At 42.5% G+C, this 22,313-nt stretch overlaps 1 protein-coding gene across 8 annotated transcripts in view; it reads right to left on the minus strand.

Annotated features, from left to right (window-relative positions):
- Positions 1-5,936: 5,936 nt before the first annotated feature.
- The window catches only part of Zc3h11a (zinc finger CCCH-type containing 11A), a 40,528-nt gene continuing 24,151 nt past the window's right edge, over positions 5,937-22,313 (minus strand). For 6 of the 8 annotated variants that reach the window (XM_063272466.1, XM_039090893.2, XM_063272465.1 and 3 more), the window contains 7 exons: positions 21,528-21,626; positions 13,142-13,645; positions 12,356-12,441; positions 10,928-11,255; positions 9,210-9,376; positions 8,170-8,237; positions 5,937-7,847 (listed from right to left, as the gene is read on the minus strand). In XM_063272466.1, coding sequence (XP_063128536.1) covers positions 7,589-7,847; positions 8,170-8,237; positions 9,210-9,376; positions 10,928-11,255; positions 12,356-12,441; positions 13,142-13,645; positions 21,528-21,626 — 1,511 coding nt within the window. In that variant the 3' untranslated portion in view covers positions 5,937-7,588. Of the gene's footprint in view, positions 7,848-8,169; positions 8,238-9,209; positions 9,377-10,927; positions 11,256-12,355; positions 12,442-13,141; positions 13,769-21,527; positions 21,627-22,313 lie in introns of those variants that run through there. The other 2 variants (XM_039090896.2, NM_001047902.1) reach the window with 2 other exon arrangements.

Here is a 22,313-nt window from a genome sequence, read left to right on the forward strand (position 1 = left end):
GGCTGTAGTAGAATTTACACGTATAACTACAACCCTAAGAAGTGTTTCCTTCAGTTGTGCCCAGCTACCTGTTTATCTTCCCCTGGTCCCAACCATGAGAGACCATATAGGGGACAATGGTGTGGGAAGAGAGCAACAAGATTAGCAGAGGGGCTGGAAAGACAGTTGAGCCTTTGAGAGAACCCTCACCACTCTTGCAGAGGACCTAACTTAGGTTCCCTGGACTCACATGATGGCTTGCAACAGTGACTCCAGTTCTATTAACAGGGTACTGTTGCCACCAAGGACACATGTATTACATATACATACATGACGGCAAACACTCATACATATAAAATAAGTGAATATGAAACAGATTGGCTATGAATATGTAATTGTTAAAGCCAGGTAACTTCCTGGATTTTATTTTAAAACTTTGTCGTTTTGTTTCCAATTTCTCAAATAGCTGGGCATGGTGTTGCACGATGTTAATCCCAGCTCTCAGAAGGCAGAAGCAGGTAGATTTTTGAGTTTCAGGACAGCCTGGTCTACAGAGTTCTAAAGCAACCAAGGATACACAGCAAAAGAAAATATGAAAAAAAACCTTTTTTTTTCCTTTTCTTTTTTTCGGAGCTGGGGACCGAACCCAGGGCCTTGCGCTTGCTAGGCAAGCGCTCTACCACTGAGCTAAATCCCCAACCCCGAAAAAAAAAAACTTTAAAAGTACAGAATGGCATTGTAAAAAGATTTATATGTGTATGAATGTTTTGCTTGCATGTATGTCTGTGTACTTTGTGCAAGAGAGATACCCACAGAAGTCAGAAAAGGATATTGGCTCCCTAGGAACTGGAATTATAGATAATTGTGAGCAGACATGTGGGTGCCAAGAATTGAACCTGGGTCTTCTGCAAGAAATGCTTTTAACCACTGACCCATCTCTCCAGCCTCTAGAATGTCATTTTATATATACTGTATTTACTGATATGAATATTTCACAATTCAATGAATATAATAAATAACAGAAACCTGGATGAAACCTTTTTTTTTTTAGCATATAACTAATCATAATATTCTTGTAACTCTTGCAATTTTCATGACATACCTAGTGTCTGTAAAGTATACTGGAGAGAGACTGTGATTTAATTTTATTGACCTGGTATCTCATGTAGCTTTCATACTCCAGACTGACTCAAATTACTCTGTAGCCAAGGCTAGCACTGATCCTCCTGCCTCTACCTAATTGCTAGGATTACTGGCATATATTGTGAAGTCCAAATTGAACCTCTTCCAGGACCTCTTGAATGGGACTCATGGAAGTGGTGATCGATGCAAAAGCAAGAGGAGTTTAATCATTCTGACATATCAGGGTCATCCCACTTCAAGGGGAGACGACCCTGAGCAGACTCTAACAGAAAGTTATACACCTAGGATACAATTGGGGCAGAATTTGCACAATAGTAACTAGGCAGGATGCTATGTGCATTTGGTGGGGCGAAACAATGTTTAGATAGGACTCAGTGTACTGTTTTCAGGACTTTCAGTTGGGAGTCAGTTAGCTTTGTGTGACAGTTTGACTTAGTTCCAAGAACTAAGCCAGCTTTTTCCTTCCTGGAAGGGAGGGGTCCTTGTGCTTGGAGGTTTGTGGTGGGAATTTTCCCATTGGCCCCAACTCTGGCTCTTTCAACATCAGCATAACCAGCCACTTCCCACAGACTTAAGATCTTTTTCCATTTAGATGAAGTTCTGTTTCATCCAGAATCTGTCATTGAAAGGCTGGCCGGGACTACTGCAATCATGACAAAGACAGTAAGTGACAGGGCAGTCCAGCAGTGATCAGCAAGCCTTGAAATGAGCCAAGAATCCTTTATGGGATTCTTTCTGCTGTATTACACCTTCTATTGAAGCTCTAGTACTAGTACTTCAGAATGGGGCCATATTTGTAGATAAAGCAGCCTCTGTTTTTAACGATTTCTTGAGATAGAGTTGTTGAAGAGATAATTAAGGTTGTCGAGATCTGTGTGGGACCTAATTTCATATTTCTGGTGTCCTCAGTAGAGTAAGGGGAGCTGGAGATGTAGGTCAGGGTAAGGTACTTACTTGTCTCCCATACATGAGGTCTTGGGTTCCATGCCCAGTACCCAATGAAACAAACAAACAAACAAACAAACAAACAACAACAAAAACAACTAAGAGACAGCACATAGGCCTCTATCTCTCCATGGGAACATAAGACAGGCCAAGCCATGTAAGAAGACTGTAGTAGCTATTCACAGTCAGAAGGAACACTAGAAATGCCATCTATCTGGCCAGGACTTCTATTCTCAAGGACTGATAAATATGTTGACCTATTTGGCATATGGCAGCCTGGGAGGACTAATGGCACAGACACTGTTAAAGACAAGCAAAAGATCTGTCTTAAAAGCTTCTCTCTACCCCCACCACCCCACCCCTTGTGCTGGGGAGTCAATCCAAGGTCTTCTGCATACTAGAAAAGCATTCTACCTCTGGTCTACACCCCTAGTACTTTCTGGTATGGGAATTACTGGTAAACAATTTCTTTTAGGGGTGGGCAGGGCATTGAGACAGGGTCTCTACACAGCCCTGACTGTCTTGCACCTACTATGTAGACCAGACTGGCCTTGAACTCACCTATCTCTGTCTCTTAGACTGCTGGGTGTGTACCACCATGCCAAGCTGGTAAGTAACTTTAAAATACAGAGTAAATGAAGCATATGCCTGGTGGAGACCTTGTTTGAAGAGAAAGGAGAGTCTTTGGAAGAAGTCCAATGGTCATGCCTTTTTTTCTTTTTTAGGTGGGTAGCCACATAAAGAATGAAGGCAGGGACTGAAGACATAGATAGATAGCTCCCAGTTAAGAGGGATTCATTTTACTTGCCAAGGACCCAGGTTTGGTTCCCAGCACCTACGTGGCAGCTTATAACAATCTCTAACTTCAGTTTTGGGGCATCTAAACACCATCTCTTCTGGTGTTTACAGGCATCTTTTATACAAATGGTACAGACATACATGCAAGCAAAATACATGTTAAAAATTGACAAAAGGGGCTGAGCGTGGTAGGAATCCTACCTAGCATTGTGGCAGAAGCAGCACAAGTCTGAGTTTTAGGACAGTCTGGCCTACAGTGAATTCTAGGATAGGCGGGGCTATGTAGAAACCCTGTGCCAACAAACATAAATATTCAGAGGGCAAAAGACAGGATCATGTGTTTGAGAGCTGAGGCATTAGCAAGTTTTAGATCAACATTTTGTGGCTTAGATCATCCGTTTAAGATGAGGTGTTGGAGAGTGTTTGCCGAACATGTACAAAGCCCTGGGTTTATTCTCTAATACTACTACATAAACCAGACATGGTAATGTATACCTGTAATCCCAGAATTTGGAAGTTACAGGCAAGAGGATTAAGAAGTATGAGGTCATATGAGCTCCCTTCTCAAAAAGTAAAGAAATAAATAAACAGAAAATAGCTACTAAAACTCCAGCTCATTGTCTACTTAAAATTTGTTAAACTGGGTATGGCGGCATACCTTTAATTCTAGGATTAAAGAGGCAAGCACATCTCTAAGAGGCCAGGTCTGTCTGATTTACACAGCAAATCTCAAGCTACCCAAGGCTATGTAGTGAAACCTTGTCTCAGAAAAGACCAAAAACAATGTATTACTCCACTCCTTGTTATTCTTGTTTTTCTGAAATTCTCTTATATAGCACAGGCTGGCCTTGAACTATCCTCCTGCCTCCCTACTGTTGGACTTATAGACGTGAGGGCAACTACTCTGGCTGATTCCTGTTTTACAGTAGTATTTCCTAAGGCCACCTGCTCTTCCAGAGGATCTTGAGTTCAGTCCTTAGCAATTGGGCCAGGCAGCTGGCAGCTGCCTGTCACTCCAGCTCCAAGGGATCTTGTGACCTGATTCCTCTACAGGCATCCCCACACAAGTGGCATTCACTCCCCTCTCACAATTGTTTAAGGACTTCGGGAGCAGGAATCTGACTTAAACTCATCTATCCCTAGTGACAAAAATTATCTAATTAAATTCGAAATTGTTGTATTTGTCTTCAAGGGTGGGGCTCCAAAATCCTTATGGCAGTCGAGGCCAAAACAAGTAACTTTTCCTCCAGGTAGCTTTTTGGAGACAAGACATTGAGAGCTTGTCATGGCTGCTCCATGTAGGGTTCCCTTGTCCTTCTAGGGGCACTCTCTTGTTCAATGTTTCCCTAATCTGTTTAGTCCCTTATCTTATACACGCTGCACCTTAAAAAACAACTCAAGCTCCCTCACAAGCAAACTAGTTTAAGCCCAATAGACTATTGTTTCCCTGCAATGAGAACAAACAAACAAACAAACAAAACAGGACAGAGGCAATATTGTTTTAATTCACTGCTTTCTACTTACGGCCACACTTACTTAGAAATTTAGTCCAACCAAGTACTAACAATAGGCCTACTCAGTTAAGCCTCATGAAACCTCACTACAAACAGACAATCACAATCATGAAACCTGACTGCTATTCTAGAGTCACTGCCTGTTTTGGTCATTTTACTGCAGTGTTAAGAAAATGGTAAAGATCAAATGATTCCTGTGTGCTTAGGCCTCTTAACGGTTTAAAACTAACTTGTGTGTGCATTTATGGGTGTGTACAGGCCCCACATCACGTGTGGAAATGAGGTCCATGCAGCGGTCAGTTCTCTTCACTGTGTGCATCTGGAGGGTTCAACTCAAGGCCATCGGCCCAGTCGTCTTCAAGCTGAGTCACTGGCTCTAACCTTTCTTCTTTTAAATTTTTAGAAACTTCTTTTGGGGACAAGAGGCTTATGACATGGCCTAAGCATGGGAAGTCAGAGGGCAATGTTGGAGTCTGTCTTTATTAGACTCTGGTTGCCAGGATGGTGAGGCAAACGCCTTTATCAGCTTAGACGTCTCTCTAGTCCCCAAAGCCCTTATCGCTTTGCAGATTAAATGGTCCACTGTAGGTTTGGACTGCACCACACTCTGGCTTTAGTTCCTAGCTGGACCCGGCCTGGCACGGCTTCCATCTAAACACTTGGGTGGTAGAGGCAGGAGAGTAAGGAAAGCTCACGGCCAGCCTGAGCAACACAAGCTGGTCTGAAAATTGTTGGGTTTGAGCAGATGATCTTGAAAGCTAGCAGTACCCTTTCTCTGTAGCTTTAGTTTAAGAACGGGTCCTACAATAGTTTTATCTACACTAAGCATTCACATTGGAGCCCATGCATTTTCTGTTGAGGGCATCGCACATTAAAAAGCTACAGAATTATTCAGACAGAATGAAGCATTAGTTTCAGAGCAGAATCACAGGAATCTGATGGAGTAACTCAAGCTTCCTGTATGAACTGTAGTTACTTAACTTTAGCTTCTCCCTGAGACTGGCAGAGATGAGAACACGTGTAGCTGTGAGATTCAACTGTTAAGGTCAGAACCTCACAGATAGTGTTTTCTTTTTCGGCCTATAACTCAGAGATTCTTCCTGCCTCTCCCCTGTGTCACCACATCTGGCCTCACCTCGAAAACATGTAAACTAAAACTATCTCCAAGAGGCAACATCTGGTCCATTACCAGTAAGAAATGTCCATGAAAATTGCCCAACCTGACAGGACTTTGGGGTAAGACAGCATTAGGCAGGCCCAAGGCCTCATGCACACTAACTGGGCAAGCGGTCCACTGCCGAGCTACAGCCTCAGCCTGGAGACCATTAGCCTACTCATAGGGAAAAGGTCCTGGTCTTTGGTTGCTAACAGTTTACACCTGTTATTTAACAGTGAAGTCAGCATACATATGGAAAAAACCCTGTACGCTTCTAATTAAGTCTTTTCATTCATCTTCATGCTTGAGAATTCTCAATCATTGAACATTAAGATCACTTTTAGACCTGCCCTCCTTTAAATCAGTAGCATCCCTTGAGTTGTAATGATAGGAACTAAGTATTTCCTATATCAGTTTTATTTAAAACACAAATAAGTATTTCTCTTTCGTTAATGGCAAATGGTTCAAATAATGTTGAACACAAATCATTGACTAATACAGGGCATTAAATATGAACAGACTTTTTTTTTTAAAGCAAAAGAATAGAGGTTATATACAAAAGAGACCTACAATCTATAGGCCAATTCAAAAAAGGAAATGTGTTTATAAATGTGTGGTGAAACCAGAACCTTCCACCTCTGCTTTGGAGAAGGGCTATCATACAACATTCAGTCAGCTGAAGATGGATTGGTACAAGTGTCTATACAGAAACTTCAAGTCATTTGTGCATGTGCAGAATCATCCAGATCTTCCCGACTGAATTGGCAGTCCTGTGGCTTTCTTCCTTTTCCATATTCCCAACAAGGCTACATGAACTTCAACTCTTGGTGAGCCGCTTACAACAGCAGTTCCTTAGGAGCCAACATGACAGGTGATCCAGGACTTCCCTACGAGAAACAAACTGGCCACCCACACAAAGTATCACAATGAACGAGTCTTTCCTTTCCTTCTTCCAGTTCTGTACAGTGTCTCATTTCAAGACTATTATCCTCAACAGACTTGTTCCTTCACAAGTCTAAACCTCGAGGTGATTATGAAGACCAACATTAAGAAAAGAAAACTCAATCCGGAAATGAAGAAACTGGAGGTATCCAATACACCCCAGAGCATCTTGCCGTCCCTAAGCCAGTACAGCCCCGTGTACTGGTACAGTCTGTTGATCAACACTGGCAGCTTGAGGTTTTCCCCTCCTCCCATGGTTAAAGCACATCAAATAAATACTAGGCAAGAGGAGTTTCCTGGGAGAGTTAGAAATTAAAAAAATTACCAATTTTCTGTCTCTGATAATTCAATGCCAGTAAGATAAAGGTATTGAAGGAACAATTTTCATACTAAAAAAAGAATTTCTAGTCATGTCACCATCTCTTATAAAGAATCCAGGGAACCCCAGAAATAGAAACGTAGTTTCAGGGGACCCCTGAGGCACTTTAAAGCCTTTAAAAAATTACAGTAGTAATAAATTAGCTATTGCTCTTCAGAGGCCATAGAGCAGCTGACACAACAGAACCGGTCCAGAGTTATGTCCGCATCTCAGGTGCTCAAGCTGCCTGGCCCTCTTTAAAGCTTAGATGAATCTCCAAATACCTTTAAAAAGACATACGATTTTACACAGACTGAGTGGGTCTTTTGTTTAGTGGTAGCATGACATTTGGTCCACAATGGTTAGCAGCCGTCTTCATTTTAAACTCTGATAAAATTAAGACAATACATAAATAAATACAGCAGGGGAAGCTAGCCCACACTGACAAACACCTCAAGGACCACTGAGTTCTCGTGCACCGTTTCATTTGGAGCTCAGTCCCATGTGGAGAGAAGGGCATTACAGAACTTTCTTCTCAAGGATGCTGAACAATGGCATTGAATGGACAAAACGGTTATCAAGGGATGTAAAAGATCCGACCCCAGGGAGGACACACACAGGTACTTCAGAGGTATACTTTTGATTTAGGTAAAATTTGAGACTTAAGGAAATTATCACCTCAGGTAAATAGATAAAAGTAAGTCCAGTTTTGGGTGAAGGTTTTTTTTTTTTAAGTGTCCTCACTGTCCCCCTTCAGCTGTCAATCATCTCTGAGAGCTCAAGCAGAAGGTCGTCTTCATCTTTCCCAGGATCCAAGTCAATCTCAGCTTCTAATTTGCCCCCTGAAATTTCCCATATTAGTTTCTCAAAGTCATCTTCCACGGAGAGTGGAGGCTTTCCTGTGGAGGCCGAGCTCAGCCGGCGAGGTTTCGTTGCCATCTGGGATGAGGAAGGGCCAGAGCCTTCGGGGAGCAAGGGTTCTGAAGAAGCTTGGGCTGAAGACAGCGCAGAACTGTAAGTGAAAGACAGACTGTTAGACCAAGCTGTGCCCGTCTTTCATGGTTAAATGACCAGAGCCTCAGCAGTAGAGGAAAAAGTGTTTCTGAAGACACACACGAGAACTGTGTCACTAATCTGGAATCACATTTTAAATTAGCCAGGTGTGTAAAGCATCTTTTCAACGCAGGGACAAACAGCAGCAGCGAAGAGCAGCGAGCTTTTTTGCCCTCACTTTGGAGTCAGATGGGAACCTGTAACGTTCAAGTGACTCCCCAGCACTGCTTTGCTAGACAGCAAAACCAAAAATAGCATGGATTTGGTTAAGATGGCATTACCTGTCTTTCGGTTTTTCTGTCTCAGACATGGTGACGGATTTATCCTCAGAGAGGAGTGGGCCAACAGCCTACAAAGGAAGAGAAAGGTCAATTGGTGAGTTAGGCTTCATTCTTTTGGTGTCCATATGTTCTGTGTGTATGTGCAATGCCAGCGTGCACGTGTGTGGAGTTCAGAGGAGGATGTCAGGGAGTCTTCTACTGTACTGTCTTACTTCCTCAAAAAGCCATCCCTTACTATCCCAAGCTGGTGGTTTCCAGCTATGTTAGCCGGGTCCCACTTGTTTTCATCCCTCAGTGTTGGGGTTACAGGCACATATGTGGCTGTACTGGGATTTTTATGTGGGTGCTAGGGGATTCAAACTCAGGTCCTCATACTTGTGTAACAAGCACTTACCCACTGACCCTGGTTCCCAGTTTTTGTTTTCTTGTTTTGAGACAGGACCTGACTATGTAGTTTTACATATCTCACACCTCTACCTTCCCCTGCCTCCCCACTGCCCAGCCTGGAGTCAGGTTTTCCTTTTGTTTTTTAAAAGCCAGAGCATACTTTCTTTTGTTACCTTCTTAGAATCATGGCTGTAGTTTTTGTTTTGGCATGGTTGGAGATCTTGGATAACCTAGGATCTTTCTTACTTTTTTTTTTTTTAAATAATTTATTTTATGTATGATTACACTGTCACTGTCTTCAGACACACCAGAAGAAGGCATCAGAACCCATTACAGGTGGTTGTGAGCCACCATGTGGTTGCTGAGAACTGAACTCAGGACCTCTGGAAAAGCAGTCAGTGCTCTTAACCTCTGAGCCATGTCTCATGTTAGGTGGTCTCTCTACCTCTGAGCTGTATCTTCGGCCCAAAGGCTACCACTGTTTAAACCTGATCCAGAAGCTGAGTATATAATTAGCTTCCAACCTTCAGCTAGAGGAACAGCCTAAGAATCCCCAATGTTTAGGAAATGACAGACGTGTGAGTCAAAGGGAGGCAAAACCAAAGAGCAGTTGTCCTGCCAGAGTCAAGTACCACTGAGCGGTCATCTCTTACCACGGCTGCTTTCTTGGCGGGGCTTTCCTGCAGGACACTGCTGGAGCTGAGCGGCTTCACAGCTGCGATGACAGCAGAGTGCACCTCCACAGCCTTGCGCTTAGGAGCCAATTTGGGGGCTGAGACAACCTTGACCACAGATGGCTTCACATTTACTTTGGGCTTGGCTACAAGGAACAGAGCACATCTGATTAGCAACCAGATAATCTTTTTCATATATAGAGTAGCTCAGAATAAGATACAATGCCTTTAGTAGTAGAAATAAAAAAAAAAAAAAAGTATCCAAGCATGGTGGTGTGTGACTTAAATCCCACTGAGTCTGAAGCCAGCCTGATCTATATAATGGGTTCCAAGACAAACAGGGCTATGTAGAGACCCGGTCTTTCTTTTTCTTTTCTTTTTTTTTTTTGTCTTTTTTCCCGGAGCTGGGGACCGAACCCAGGGCCTAGCAAGCGCTCTACCACTGAGCTAAATCCCCAACCCCGAGACCCGGTCTTAAAAACAAAACAAAGGGGTTGGGGATTTAGCTCAGTGGTAGAGCGCTTGCCTAGGAAGCGCAAGGCCCTGGGTTCGGTCCCCAGCTCCGAAAAAAAGAACCAAAAAAAAAAAAAAAAAAACCAACCAAACAAACAAACAAAAAAACACAAAAAACAAAACAAACAAAACAAAACAAAAAAAAAAAAAACAAAAAGCAATACTCAAAGAGCAAACAGCATGAATAAATATGAGGTCACATGGGTCACCATGACACACCCTTCAATGTTGCTATCATATTCTGAGGTATTTTCTTCTGCAAAACAAGAAGAAAAACTGAGTGCAGTTGCACACATTTGTGATCCAAGCACCCAGAAGGCTGAATTCTAGCACAGCTGGGGCTGTATAGTGAGACCCAGAGGAAGGATGCACCACAGAAATTGTGGGTAGGACTTTCATGTTTTCTTCTTCTATGACAAAGTCTCATGTATCCCAGGCTGTCCTTTCATCAAGTAGCTGAGGGTGACCTTGAACTTCTGATCCTCCTGTCTTATTTTGTCTCTTGAGAAGAGCAAGGATTTGGTGACTTGGATGATAAAACTTGGAATGTTTGTGAGAAAGTAGAGAAAACAATGATGCTGTTTGCTCCTAGCGCCTTAGAATAAAGATAAGAGTGGGCTTCATGGCAAAGCTACTACCTACATGTGCACAAGCAATCCAGAGTTCAAAGTCTGTCCTGAAAGAGAAGCTTCCACCAGCCATAGCACTCAAGTGGCCCAACTCAAACTCAAACCCGAATCATCTATTGGCTGACTTACAACACAGCACATGGTTGGGATTGAGGCATTCAGCTGAGGTTGGTGTCTCTGGCGTGAGACGGCCACTGTATCATATAGGCTAATCCAACAGATCCTCTCTCTACATTCACTCTATGGTTCTGCTCCTCTAGACAACTGTACCACAACGGGGCTGGGATTATATGCTCTATAAGGGAACCCAGGGCTTTGTGCTGGCCAGACAAGTACTCTACCAACTGAGCTCCATCTCCAGAACCATACGAGGCAGAAGACAGCAATTTTAAGTTGTGAGGAAGAACTCTGCCTACACTTCCCATTTGCAGATCATGATCAGAAACATCACTACTGGTGCTGTGACCTCGGTACACAGGAGATCCACTCTACCGCTGCCAGAGCTGGTGAGTTCTGTCACTGTGCGACAATGGAGGCACCAAACCACTCACTCACCTTTACCCCTTTTCTCCAGAGTCTGTGCCGCACACTTCACGTGCAGTATTGAGTCTCCAATCCCGGAGGTCTCCACCTCCCCTTTCTGGGATGACTCCGTGGGGAGCCGTTTTGCCAGGTGCCGAGTGACGCCCGATACAGCAGTGAGCACCGGCTTCCCCACCACTCGGGTATAGTAAGAAGCCTCATCTGTCCGCACAGATGCCAAGGCTGGCTTCTCCTTTTGTGACGCTCCTCTCTCCTGCTGTCTCTGTGTGTGTTTCTCTTTGACAATGTCACATCTGTTGACTGGAAGTTTTGTGGGATCACTTATGGTCTCATCTGAAGTCTGTGGACAAGTTCAATCAAGAATTAAGGCATGCACTCTCATTTATAGTGGTGAGTAAATTAGATTATCTCATGATTCAGAATAAAGAGGCTCACTATTTGATATTAGACAGAAGATATGCTGTTAAGTATGAAAGATTAGAACTAAAATGTATGAAATTAAGCGAAAAAAACAACAACCCAGAATTATAGGCTATAAGTACCATTCTAAGTAAACACTAATGACTATTAAATAATTAAGATGCCTGAATACTGTTTATGTCAAGATATTTTTAACTGTGAAAAAAACCTAGTGTCTAGAAAGAGCTCATACTTGCAAATTATAATATTATATAGTCAGTAAAAAGAAACACCCCAAGGAATTACTAAAGTTTCAGCAGGCTGCAAAATGACTGAGCATGAGATTCATTTCTATTAACAGATGTCTCAGTGGTTAAGACACCTGCTGCTCTTGCAAAGAACCCGGGCTCAGTTCTGAATGCTGGCATGCCAACTCACACACACATAAAGTAACTGGAAGAACAACAACAAAAACTAACAGAGAACTCTAAGAATCTCCCACAGGTACAGTGGTACACAATTTTAATCCCAGAAATCAGGAGGAAGAGAGGGGCAGATCTAGGTTGAGTCAGAAACCAGTCAGGTCTACACAGAAATTTCAGGACAGCCAGAGCCTATCTCAAAAAGAAAGAAAGAAAGAAAGAAACAAACAAACCAAAAACAAAAATAACTACACACCAAACAAAAAAATACAAATTCCACAGGAGATTATAAGCACAGTCCTGGGCCCTGTGTACAGGCTGTAGTCTAGTACTGAGGAAGGGAACTGGTTGAGACAGGCAGACTGGGCTATATAGTGAGAAACTGTCTTCAAAAATCTCAAAAAAAAAAAAAAAAAACAAAACAAACAAACAAAAAAAAAAAACCAACCACCAACCATCCAAAACACCTAAAACCAAACAAAAGCATGAAACAAAACAATTAAAATCACAATCACTGTACCACTGAAATTAGTGACAGAAACTTACTGTAAACTAAAGCTGAAAGCACACACCATTCACCTGACTAGGTGTGCCTGGAAGTGTGAGATAACAGACTTACCTCACTAACTCCCATCTTAGTCACACTGCTCTGAGAGGGAGCGCCACCATTGTCCTCAAGTTCAAGTTTTTTCTCTTCTCTTGTACCTATATTCAAATTAAAAACATCATTGCTTTAATAGGGCTGCAAGCTCATGAGCTGAAATAAAACCTTTCTTAATGAATACAATTTTACTGGCTAGCTTTTGTGTCAACTTAACTTTGGCTATGGTCATCTAAGAAGAGGGAGCTGCAGCTAAGAAACTGCAGCTAGTCATCAGACTAGCCTGGTGGGCATTTTCTTGATTGGTAATTGTTGTAGGTGGGTCCAGTCAACTTTGGGCAAATGGTCTTAGGTTAAAAAAAAAGACAGAGTGGCCAAGCCACGAGCATGCCAGTAAGCAGTGCTCCTCCTTCGACCATGCTTCAGGTCCTGCCTTCAGCTTTCTACCTTGACTTCCCTCAAGGATGTCCTTGTGATCTGGAAGTGTAAACCACATAATATTCCCAACTCAGGCTGTTTTTGATCAGTGTTTTATGAAACCACAGAAAACTAAGACAGTAATGATAAGAAGCAAGGAAAACCTTATACGGATAGCTAAGAGACTGGTCCTATAAAACCTCAAGACCACAGGAATATACTGTTGAGCTACAGGCCACCCATAGTCAACAGCTTACTCTACTAATTGTGGTGACCCCAGGTCGTGTCCCATCCCTTAGGAAAAGCCAACTTTTCAAACAATGGCCCAGGCTCCCGAGGGCCCGCCCTGTGCTGGAGCAGAGCTGCAGTTAGGGGAGCTACACGAACCTGATCTCTTGGTGATGCGCAGCAGCCTCTTGGCCACTGGGGCAGCCTCCGCTTGAGGCCGGGAGCTGCCACTCCTCTCAGCGCTTTGCTGCACCCTCAGGGCCTTTTCCAGCTTAATTTCCTCTAGCGTCTTAATATGCACCTCCTGCATAGGCCTGGCTCTGCCTGCAGGCTCCTCCTCAAGCTGTCCTTTGCTAACAGCAACAGTCGGCAGGCTCACAGTCTTTTTCACTTCAGAATCTTCTGTTAGCATGAGGCAACTTGTATCCTTTTTGGATTTCTGTCTTTCCATTTCCTGCTGCCGATGTTTCTTTTCAGCCAGGACCTCAGAGAAGGTTTTGATCCGCACTGAAGAACTTTTTGTTCCTGATGGAGAATCCTCAGCTCCTGAAGGTTCTTCTGTCTTTAGTTTAGTTTGCAATTCTCCACGTTTCTGATTGGCTCTTTCAAGAAGAATTTCTTCCAGTGTCTTAACATGGATCTCACCAGTTTTATTAACTCTCTCTGTTTTGAGGAAGGGCATATATTTAAGCTCTCATTATCTTACTGATTTATGACCTCTCCACTGTACAGGTACAATACCCAAGGAAGCACATCAGATGTCCATGTACAGTAATAATTTCACCCCTAGAAAATTGTAAGAAAAGTTCTTATAGAAACAACCCTACTAATTTGTTTCTACCACTCCACTTGCTGAAAATCATGTATCAGTGAGGAAGCCTGTACCATTATAAATCCTAGGTAAAAGTATGAATGAGCTCCCCACTCACTCATAATGCATGTGTATGACACCTGCACGGGGTGCTAAGCCAAGCACACTGCTGCTCAAGTGTGGTGTATAGTCGGACAGATACCAGACCAGACGACTATACACCTCCCATAAAACCCAAAGGTAGCAAATCTGATCTATATCCTCGGTACTCAAAAGATCATTCTACAGCTGTTTAAAATATAGAACACATTACCGGAGAGCTAAGACTATGAACACACCCAACAGTAAAAGAATTTAATTAAAATTCAAAAGCATACGAAATATAGCCCAAGCTCTAAATATAGTATGTTGTGGAACTCTGTGAACTTGGCATCCCTACCAGTCTCATTTCTGTCTGTGTCTCTGTAGCTCATGCTGGTCGGGAAGTCCTGATATAACACAGCCTAAGTTAACCTCAAACGTAGAGTAATCCTCCCGCTTGCTTGGATTACAGGCATGAATCACCATGACCCACTAGTTAGGTTGTGCTTGTTTAAATAAAGAGTTCATTTAAATGGTTAATTTTAAGTCCAACTTGGATTCTCATCCTCTATTCTAGTGCTTTCCTCTGGTGCAAACACTCATCAGAGTCCTGTGACTGCCTAGTCCTCCAAACATATCTGCTTTTTGAAAATAGCTGATGCTATTTGGGTTCTTGAAGTATTTTAGTAAAGTACTCATGACAAAGCAAGGACTTGGGTTTCAAGTGGATGAGTCTTTGGTGATAGGGCCTTTGCAGAAATATGGTAGTCTCAAACTAACCATCCTCTTGTCTCAGCCTTATGAGTATTAAGACTGTGACGAGGGCTACCACAACTGCATTCTCATTAGAACTTTAAAATGACTGTAGAGTTGGAGAGATGGCTCAGTGGCTAAGAACTCTTGTTATTCTTGCAAATGATCAGGTTCAATTTCTAGCACCCACATGGAGGTTCAAAACCATGGGTAACTTCAGTTCTAGAGTGTCTGACACCCTATTCTCACCTCTGCAGACACCAGGCAGACCTGTGTTGCACTGGCCCACATAAAAGCCATTCATACAAATAAAATAAGTAAATCTAGGAAAAAAGTTAATTGTAGTCTTTTCTTCCAGTTCACAATGACAATGTAATCTCAAAATTATCACTCAAAGAAAGTACATGGTTAATAGTGAATTGGGAGACTTCTCATTCCTACCAAAAATCATTGAAATGATAGACATTGATTAAAAATAGAATTAATCTAAACTAACAATGAAAAAAGAATAATGCCATGGTAGAGCAATCTTAAGAATTTCTGAGAGGAATCTATTGCAGCAGATAAAGTGCACACATTGTAGATTTAACTCTAAAAGACCAGCAGAGTTAACAGCCACAATGAACTATGGGAGAAACCACTAATGCAGATATTTAAGGACTGGGGTAGAGGATTCCCCTCACTGGAAGACTACTTGCCCGGCCTAACATGCACCAGCCCTGGTTTGACTTCCAACATTTTAAAACCAAATAGAGAAACAAAACTAAGCAAACAAAATGAATTCATTAGAAAAACAACAAAATGAATTCATTAGGAAACGCCACAGCAGCCTACAAAAAACCTAAGGTGTAAAAAAAAGGGGGGGGGGGGGGAGCAGAACAAACATCTTCCTAAGATAACTGTGAAAATAAACTCACAAGTAATGCAAAAAAGTCCATCGGCCATTTAAAAGTGTACACAACTCCAGCCCACAAGCCAAGAAACCTAGTTCTGTGAACTGTTTCCTTGGAACACAGTCTCTCACTTATTTACACACTCACATGGTAGCTTTCACACCACAGTGGAGGAGTCGAGTAACTGCCACTTAGATTATGGACCACAAAGCCTGAAATATTTTTGTTTTTAATACCAGGGATCAAACCAAGGGCATCACCATGCTAGTCAAGTTCTCTAGCAGTGAGCGACTTCAGAGCTACGTGGACTTAGGAAAACAGAGAAAGCAAGTTAGATCAAAGGGCCCACTGAACCCTTGGCTTGCCAAGGAAGATCTGTGTTTACATTCACCAGAGAGAAGTTATACATGTCAGGGAGATGGAAAGTCCTAAAATGTTCTGGAGAATAATGTGAGCATAACTGCCTCTGTGATCCCACCAAGCCTCTGTGAAGTAGTGAAGAACGTTTCAATTTCAGGCCAGTCTACAGGGCTACAGAACTGAGCCCTTGTCTTAAGAGTGGTGATGGTGGGTGTTTCCTCACCGGAGAATAAGGAGCCACTATCAGACTGTTTTTAGGAATGCTAACATAAAATTATACAGAAATCAGGAGAGGTGGTAATGAAAATATAGAGGCTAACAATCAAAACAAAGGCAGGAAATTTAAAACTGTCTCATACAGAACTATCACAATGGCTCCTGAATGGCACAGAGCAAAGCTAGAAGAATGGGTTACACAGGTTATTTACCTGGCATGGGTGAAGCTCTAGGTTTGAACCTGCAGCACCACAAACAACAAGAGCACAGTATTTGAATACATGGATATTCACATATAAAACACACACACACACACACACACACACACACACACACACACACACACGTCATGTAGATCCCACTATTAAATAGGAATTTGAAAATATAAAAAAAAAATATTTTTTTTTGACATAGTCCTGCTGGAACTGGGAGTAAGTAAGGTGTCTATCACGGATGCACGCGCACAAAGTATGTTGCCATAACAGATAAAGATTGGCAAGTGTTGTATTCACATCTTGACGAAATGCAACTGGTTTTATATCGCTTAGACAATGACTTCTTTCCTCCCTTTCCAGTTCTGCTGACTGAACTCAGGGACTGTATAGAGCTATGTGAATCGAGCTATATATGTAGCCTATTAGAATCTAACTTTCTATGACGGCTATCTATTATGTAATATGGCATTCCCACTTACTGGATTTCCTCTTAATATTTTAATGAACACATTTTTCTATCTTTAAATAACACTTAACACACATACACATAAATACAAGCTCTAACTTACTTGTGCAGGTGAATCAGGAAAAAAGTTTGCTCTTCTGACTGTTTAAATACCTATTGCCTTCTCCCTGACTAAGCTAGCAGACAGGCTTAGTCACTCCTCCTTCTGAGATACAGAGACTTCAACTATCAAAAGTTTCAAAATTTAAAAAGCTAAACCACAAATTTTAAAGGTCAAATTATCTTTTCAGTGTTTACAAATTAGGTTGTGCTCCACTGCAATTGAAGAAAAAATCTCAACAGGCGCGGCAGCCTTAGTGGACCCTTAATTCCAGCAGAGGACAGCCTAGTATATGGATCAAGTTTCAGGACAGTCAAGGCTACACAGAGAAATCCTGTCTCAAAAAACCAAACCAAACCAAACCAACCAAACCAACCAGACCAAACCAACCCAACCTAACCCAACCCAACCCTTTCAAGTTCTTAATTGTTTTTCCTTAGAATTAATTTATATGAATTATATACTCCTCAGAAAACGGCAGACTCCAACAAGGGGAAAAACCAAAAGCCTTTTAGGGCACTGGGGTGGTTTAGTGGACAAAACTTCACAATCTAAGTGTGACCTCCAGAATCCATATTGGGGGGAGGAGAGAACCAAGGTCACACACACACATTCATGCATGCCTACTGTGCAAAAATTATTGAATTCAGAAAATTATTACTATTGTAACATTTTCAACCTTCTAAGAACTGGCATGAAAGGTGGGCAGGCTCCTTCTCAAATCTTTTGACTTAAAAAAAAATCTGTCCTAAATCTTACTGCTTGGAGGTTGCAATAGGGGAGGCACAGTTATTTGCACACCTCTTAACCTAAGAACACGCTTTCATTGGAGAAGATCATCCACGTGGACCAAGTGTGCAGCTTCCTTCCAAGTGTGCATGGAGTGGGGAAGGAGGAAAGGACAGCTGCTTAACTAGCCAGATCAGTCCACCAACCTGGCCACCGATGGGGTGGCAGTGGGGCGGCATGTATGTTACAGATGTCATGGACTGCTTCCACACACTGACAATTTAGTTGATATGTGGGTACTGGGTAAAGGCTCTGCAGATGTCCCCAGGACCTCACACATACTAGGCAAGTGCTCAGCACACTGCTGAGCCACCACGGATGAGGGACTAAACCTGACAAAGGAACTTCTGTTGTCCTGAGCACACAAGCCACCATTTGGGAAACATTAACTTAACCAAAGTTTCATGAGCTACAAGTAGAAAAGTTTACTTTCCTGCCTGGAGGAAAAAAAAAAAAAATCAACCCCATTCAAATTAAGATAAAAAAAATTACATATGTAACGTATAGAAAAGGAAGACTTGGGGACTTGGCCTTTAAGCGTCTGGTGAGGAACCTGAAATGATGTTCACCATCCAGAGATTCCAGACCACCAATAACAGGGTCTTAGACCTCACGGCCCAATAAAGTGCTAGAAAACACAGCCTAAAAGCAACCTGTTTCTGCCACACAGTTGACAGGCCTCTCCCCACAAGCCTGGCCATCTCTCCCTCCACCCCAAGAGATCTTCCTTCCCCCTTAGACTACCCAAAACCTAACTATGGAGGAAATGGGTACACAAATAGACCAACTATGCCTTGACTCTGCCCACCTTGACTCTGGGAGAGACTGAAAGACAAGGCCTCTGCCTATTGGCGGGCCCGAATCAGACACCAGAGTCTCAGTACCTTCAACACTGTACTGTAACAACTCATCTACAGATGCAAACTGCACGAGCTCCCTCCCTCACACCATTCAGTACCTTCAAAAGGCACTTGGTTTGCTTGTACCTCTCTGTCTCAGTCCCTATTGCCTATGCCTTGGACCTATTGCCTCAGGGAAACTATTACTCTAGAGAGGGAGCTGAGTCTGGAAGCACCTGGGACATCTCCACTGATCCCAGAGGGCCAGGTCAACTCCAATACTAGTGCCCCTGACAGTAGGCATGGACACAGCAGGGTCTGCCAGCATGGGAGCAGCAGCGCTTAAGGGAGATCAAAATTTCAAATACTTAAAAGTCAAACTCATCAAGATCTGTCAGAATTACAAAATGCCAACAAAGGCTGACATAAAGGTTCAACTGGTTCCTTCTGGTCTCAGAAAAAATTAAGACTCAACAATTTGACTCTGAGGTATAAGCTCAAGGAGGGAATGTTGAGGCCTGCTCTTTTTTTTTTTTTGGTTCTTTTTTTCGGAGCTGGGGACCGAACCCAGGGCCTTGCGCTTCCTAGGCAAGCGCTCTACCACTGAGCTAAACCCCCAACCCCAAGGCCTGCTCTTTTTAACATAACTGTAGCCATTTTATATTCAATCTCCATTCGCTCATATCGTGAAATTAAGTTCAGGCTCTCAGATTCCACTTCCCAGAAGTAATTATCTATAGCCGACACTGAAGAATGCTACTAATAAGCCAAAAAGTTATAGTTGAATTACTTATGCTCTACTTTCTCAACGTTCTTAAAGCCTCCTGTTCACTACCTCTTACCTCACTTAGACCCAATCAACTTACAAGTCGGCTGACAATACATTGTCTAGAGAGCCGAAAACATTGTATTACTTCACTGCTTGCCTTTCAACCTTTGAACCTAGTTTTATTATATAAAAAGTTTACCTTGAGGACAGATTAGTGCCACAATTCCTTTTTGTGTCCTGATCCACCAGTATTAAGATATACATTTAATAAACTTTTCTTGCTTAACTGAGATCAGTGAGCATATGGTTTGTGTGGCGATCCCTGAACCCCAACATCTACACACAAGAAAACATAACCAAAAATCTCCATCTACTCCTCAGGCAGTAACCCAACCTTTCACCTACCCTACGTCATAAAAGTGGAGGGGAAAACCTGCCTAGGACTTCTCTCCTTCCCAGACAGCACTGTAATACCTTAAATACCCTGATCTATACCACTATGTTCGTTTTCTTGAACTACCTTAGATCTTTTCAAGGTTTACTTTTATTTATTTCTATGTCTATGTCATATATGTACATGTGCCTGCAGAGGCCAGAAGAGGACCAGAGCTAAAGTCACAGGCAGTTTATGCACCACCTAGTGTGGGCGCTCATAACTACCGAGCGATCTTTGCAGCCCTATCTGGGTTATCATAATATAAGGTCTCATAACCCAAACTAGCATTTAGCCTTCTATTGTCTCAGTAATACAAGCCAGGTCTAAAATGCAAATACACTGATTCCTTTTTAATATTTTTTCCCTTAGGATTTGTTTATTTTTTTGTTTACTTGACAGAGGATCTCTCTACATAGCCCCAAAAGTCCGGGAACTCACTAAGTAGACTACACTGGCCTCCAACTCACAGAAATCCACCTGCTTCTGTGTGATTGTGTGAGTGCTAGGATTTAAAGGCATGTTGCACTACATGATAATTGAGTTACTATTACTAGTGTGTGTGTGTGAGAGAGAGAGAGAGTGAGTGTACAGGCACATGTGCCTTACTAAGGCCTGTGTGAGTCAGAGGATACCTTCAGTGTCAGTTCTCTGTCCTACTGTTGCTGCATGGATTAAACATGGATCATCCACCATACTGTGACAAGTGCTTTTACCACCTAAGCCAACTTACCAGCTCAATAACCATAAAATAACCTTTGTCACTGAACTAGAATAAGCTCAAGCTGTTATAACACGGTTTAACCAAGTTCCTTTCTTCTCGTTATTGGACCCTTTATCCCGATTAGCTAGTCCCTGATGGATTGTGCTTCCTCGGCTCTTTGACTCTGCAAGAGTGATTCTTCTTTAATACAAGCCCTGGCTCTTATAGTTAGTTTCTACTGCTGTGATGAAACACCGTGACTATCAACAACTTGGGGAGGAAGAGTTTATTCCAGTTTACAGCTCTCGGGCCACTCTACTGCTGAGGGAAGTGGGAGCAGGAGCCTGGAGGCAGGAGATGATAAAGAGGCCATGGATGAGGCTATTTACTGAGTTGACCCCCATGGCATGCTCGACATGATCTCTTATACTATCAGGTACTATCACCTCTGGGGTGGCACCACTCACAATGGTCTGGGCCTTCCCTCCTAAATCAGCAACTATAAAAAAGGACCAGGTCTGGAGAGATGACTCAGTGGTTGAGAGCATTGACTGCTCTTCCAGAGGTCCTGAGTTCAAATCCCAGCAACCACATGGTGGCTCACAACCATCTGTAATGGGATCCGATTCCCTCTTCTGATCTGTGTCTGAAGACAGCTACAGTGGACTCATATAAATAAAAATAGATTTAAAAAAAAGGGGGGGGGGAGGAGCACTTGCTTGCCTATGGGCCAACTTATTGTTTGTCCCAATTGAACTTTTTCAAAACAACTCTAGATTGTGTCAAGTTGACTGAAAACCAGCAAACACTGGTCTTCTAACTTTACCTAGCCAGCTCCTGATTTTGAGTTTGAACCTCTGCTGAGTGCTACCCACCTCCCCGTGCTCTCACAGGACCTCTCGAATTTTCTCTTACGATGATAGTGCTTATCCCAGTATCTTGGATATTCCTATCTTTCAGGAGCCTATGAACTGCAGTGGTTGTTAAAAACTGTTAGTTTTGTTAAATGTTAACTATTTAGAATCAGGCAAACACTCAAATGTGAGCAAAGAATGAGGTTCCATACCTGTATGATTACAAACAGGCAGGAAATGTCTGTAAAAATCAAAGTACTTACCTTTCTTTGGTGCTTTATCAATGTTAGTTTCTGGTGCTTCCACTTTTTTTCCCAGTCTCTGTGCAAGACTTCGCTTTAATGGGGGATCATTGTCACCACCTACAAATAGGGAGAGACTCACTTAAGACTTAATCGTCAACAAAGTAAAAAACAAAACCAAAAATAGACAATTTAAAATATTCTAGGATAGGCGGTGGTAGCACACACCTTCAATCCCAGCACTCGAGAGGCAGAGGCAGGGGATCTCAAGATATGGTCTCTAGACAGCCAAGGCTATGGAGAAAAGCCCTGTCTCCAGAAACAAAAACAAACAAAAATCACCAGTCAAAGTTTTCTGCATTTAAATGGTGTTTGTCCACCAGCCTCCTAGAATTTAATGTTAAAACCACAACGTCTCAGAAAGAAAAAAACAAAACAAAACAACTAGTAGACCAAAACAAACAAACCAACAAACCATGAATGAATTTTCAAAACTACTAAAATCACACAGGGAACCATAGCTCTGGCTGAAACTAAAGCTTAGAGACAGCGATGTCAGCTTTGCTGCCTGTGCTGGATGGTTTGTCCCCTTGGCACGAGCTAGTTACCTGAAAGAAGGAACCTCATAGAGAAAATGCCTCCATAAGTCATTTAGGGAGTTTTCTTAATTACTGACTGATGAGGAAGGAAGGACCCAGCCCACCGTGGGTAATGCCACCCCTGCACTGATGGCCCTGGGTTCTTTCTATAAGCAGGCTGAACAAGTCACAAGGAACAAGAGAGTAAGGAGCGCCCTCCACGGCCTGT

The sequence above is a fragment of the Rattus norvegicus genome, chromosome 13 (assembly GCF_036323735.1).
Source record: "Rattus norvegicus strain BN/NHsdMcwi chromosome 13, GRCr8, whole genome shotgun sequence".
Lineage (NCBI taxonomy): Eukaryota > Metazoa > Chordata > Mammalia > Rodentia > Muridae > Rattus > Rattus norvegicus.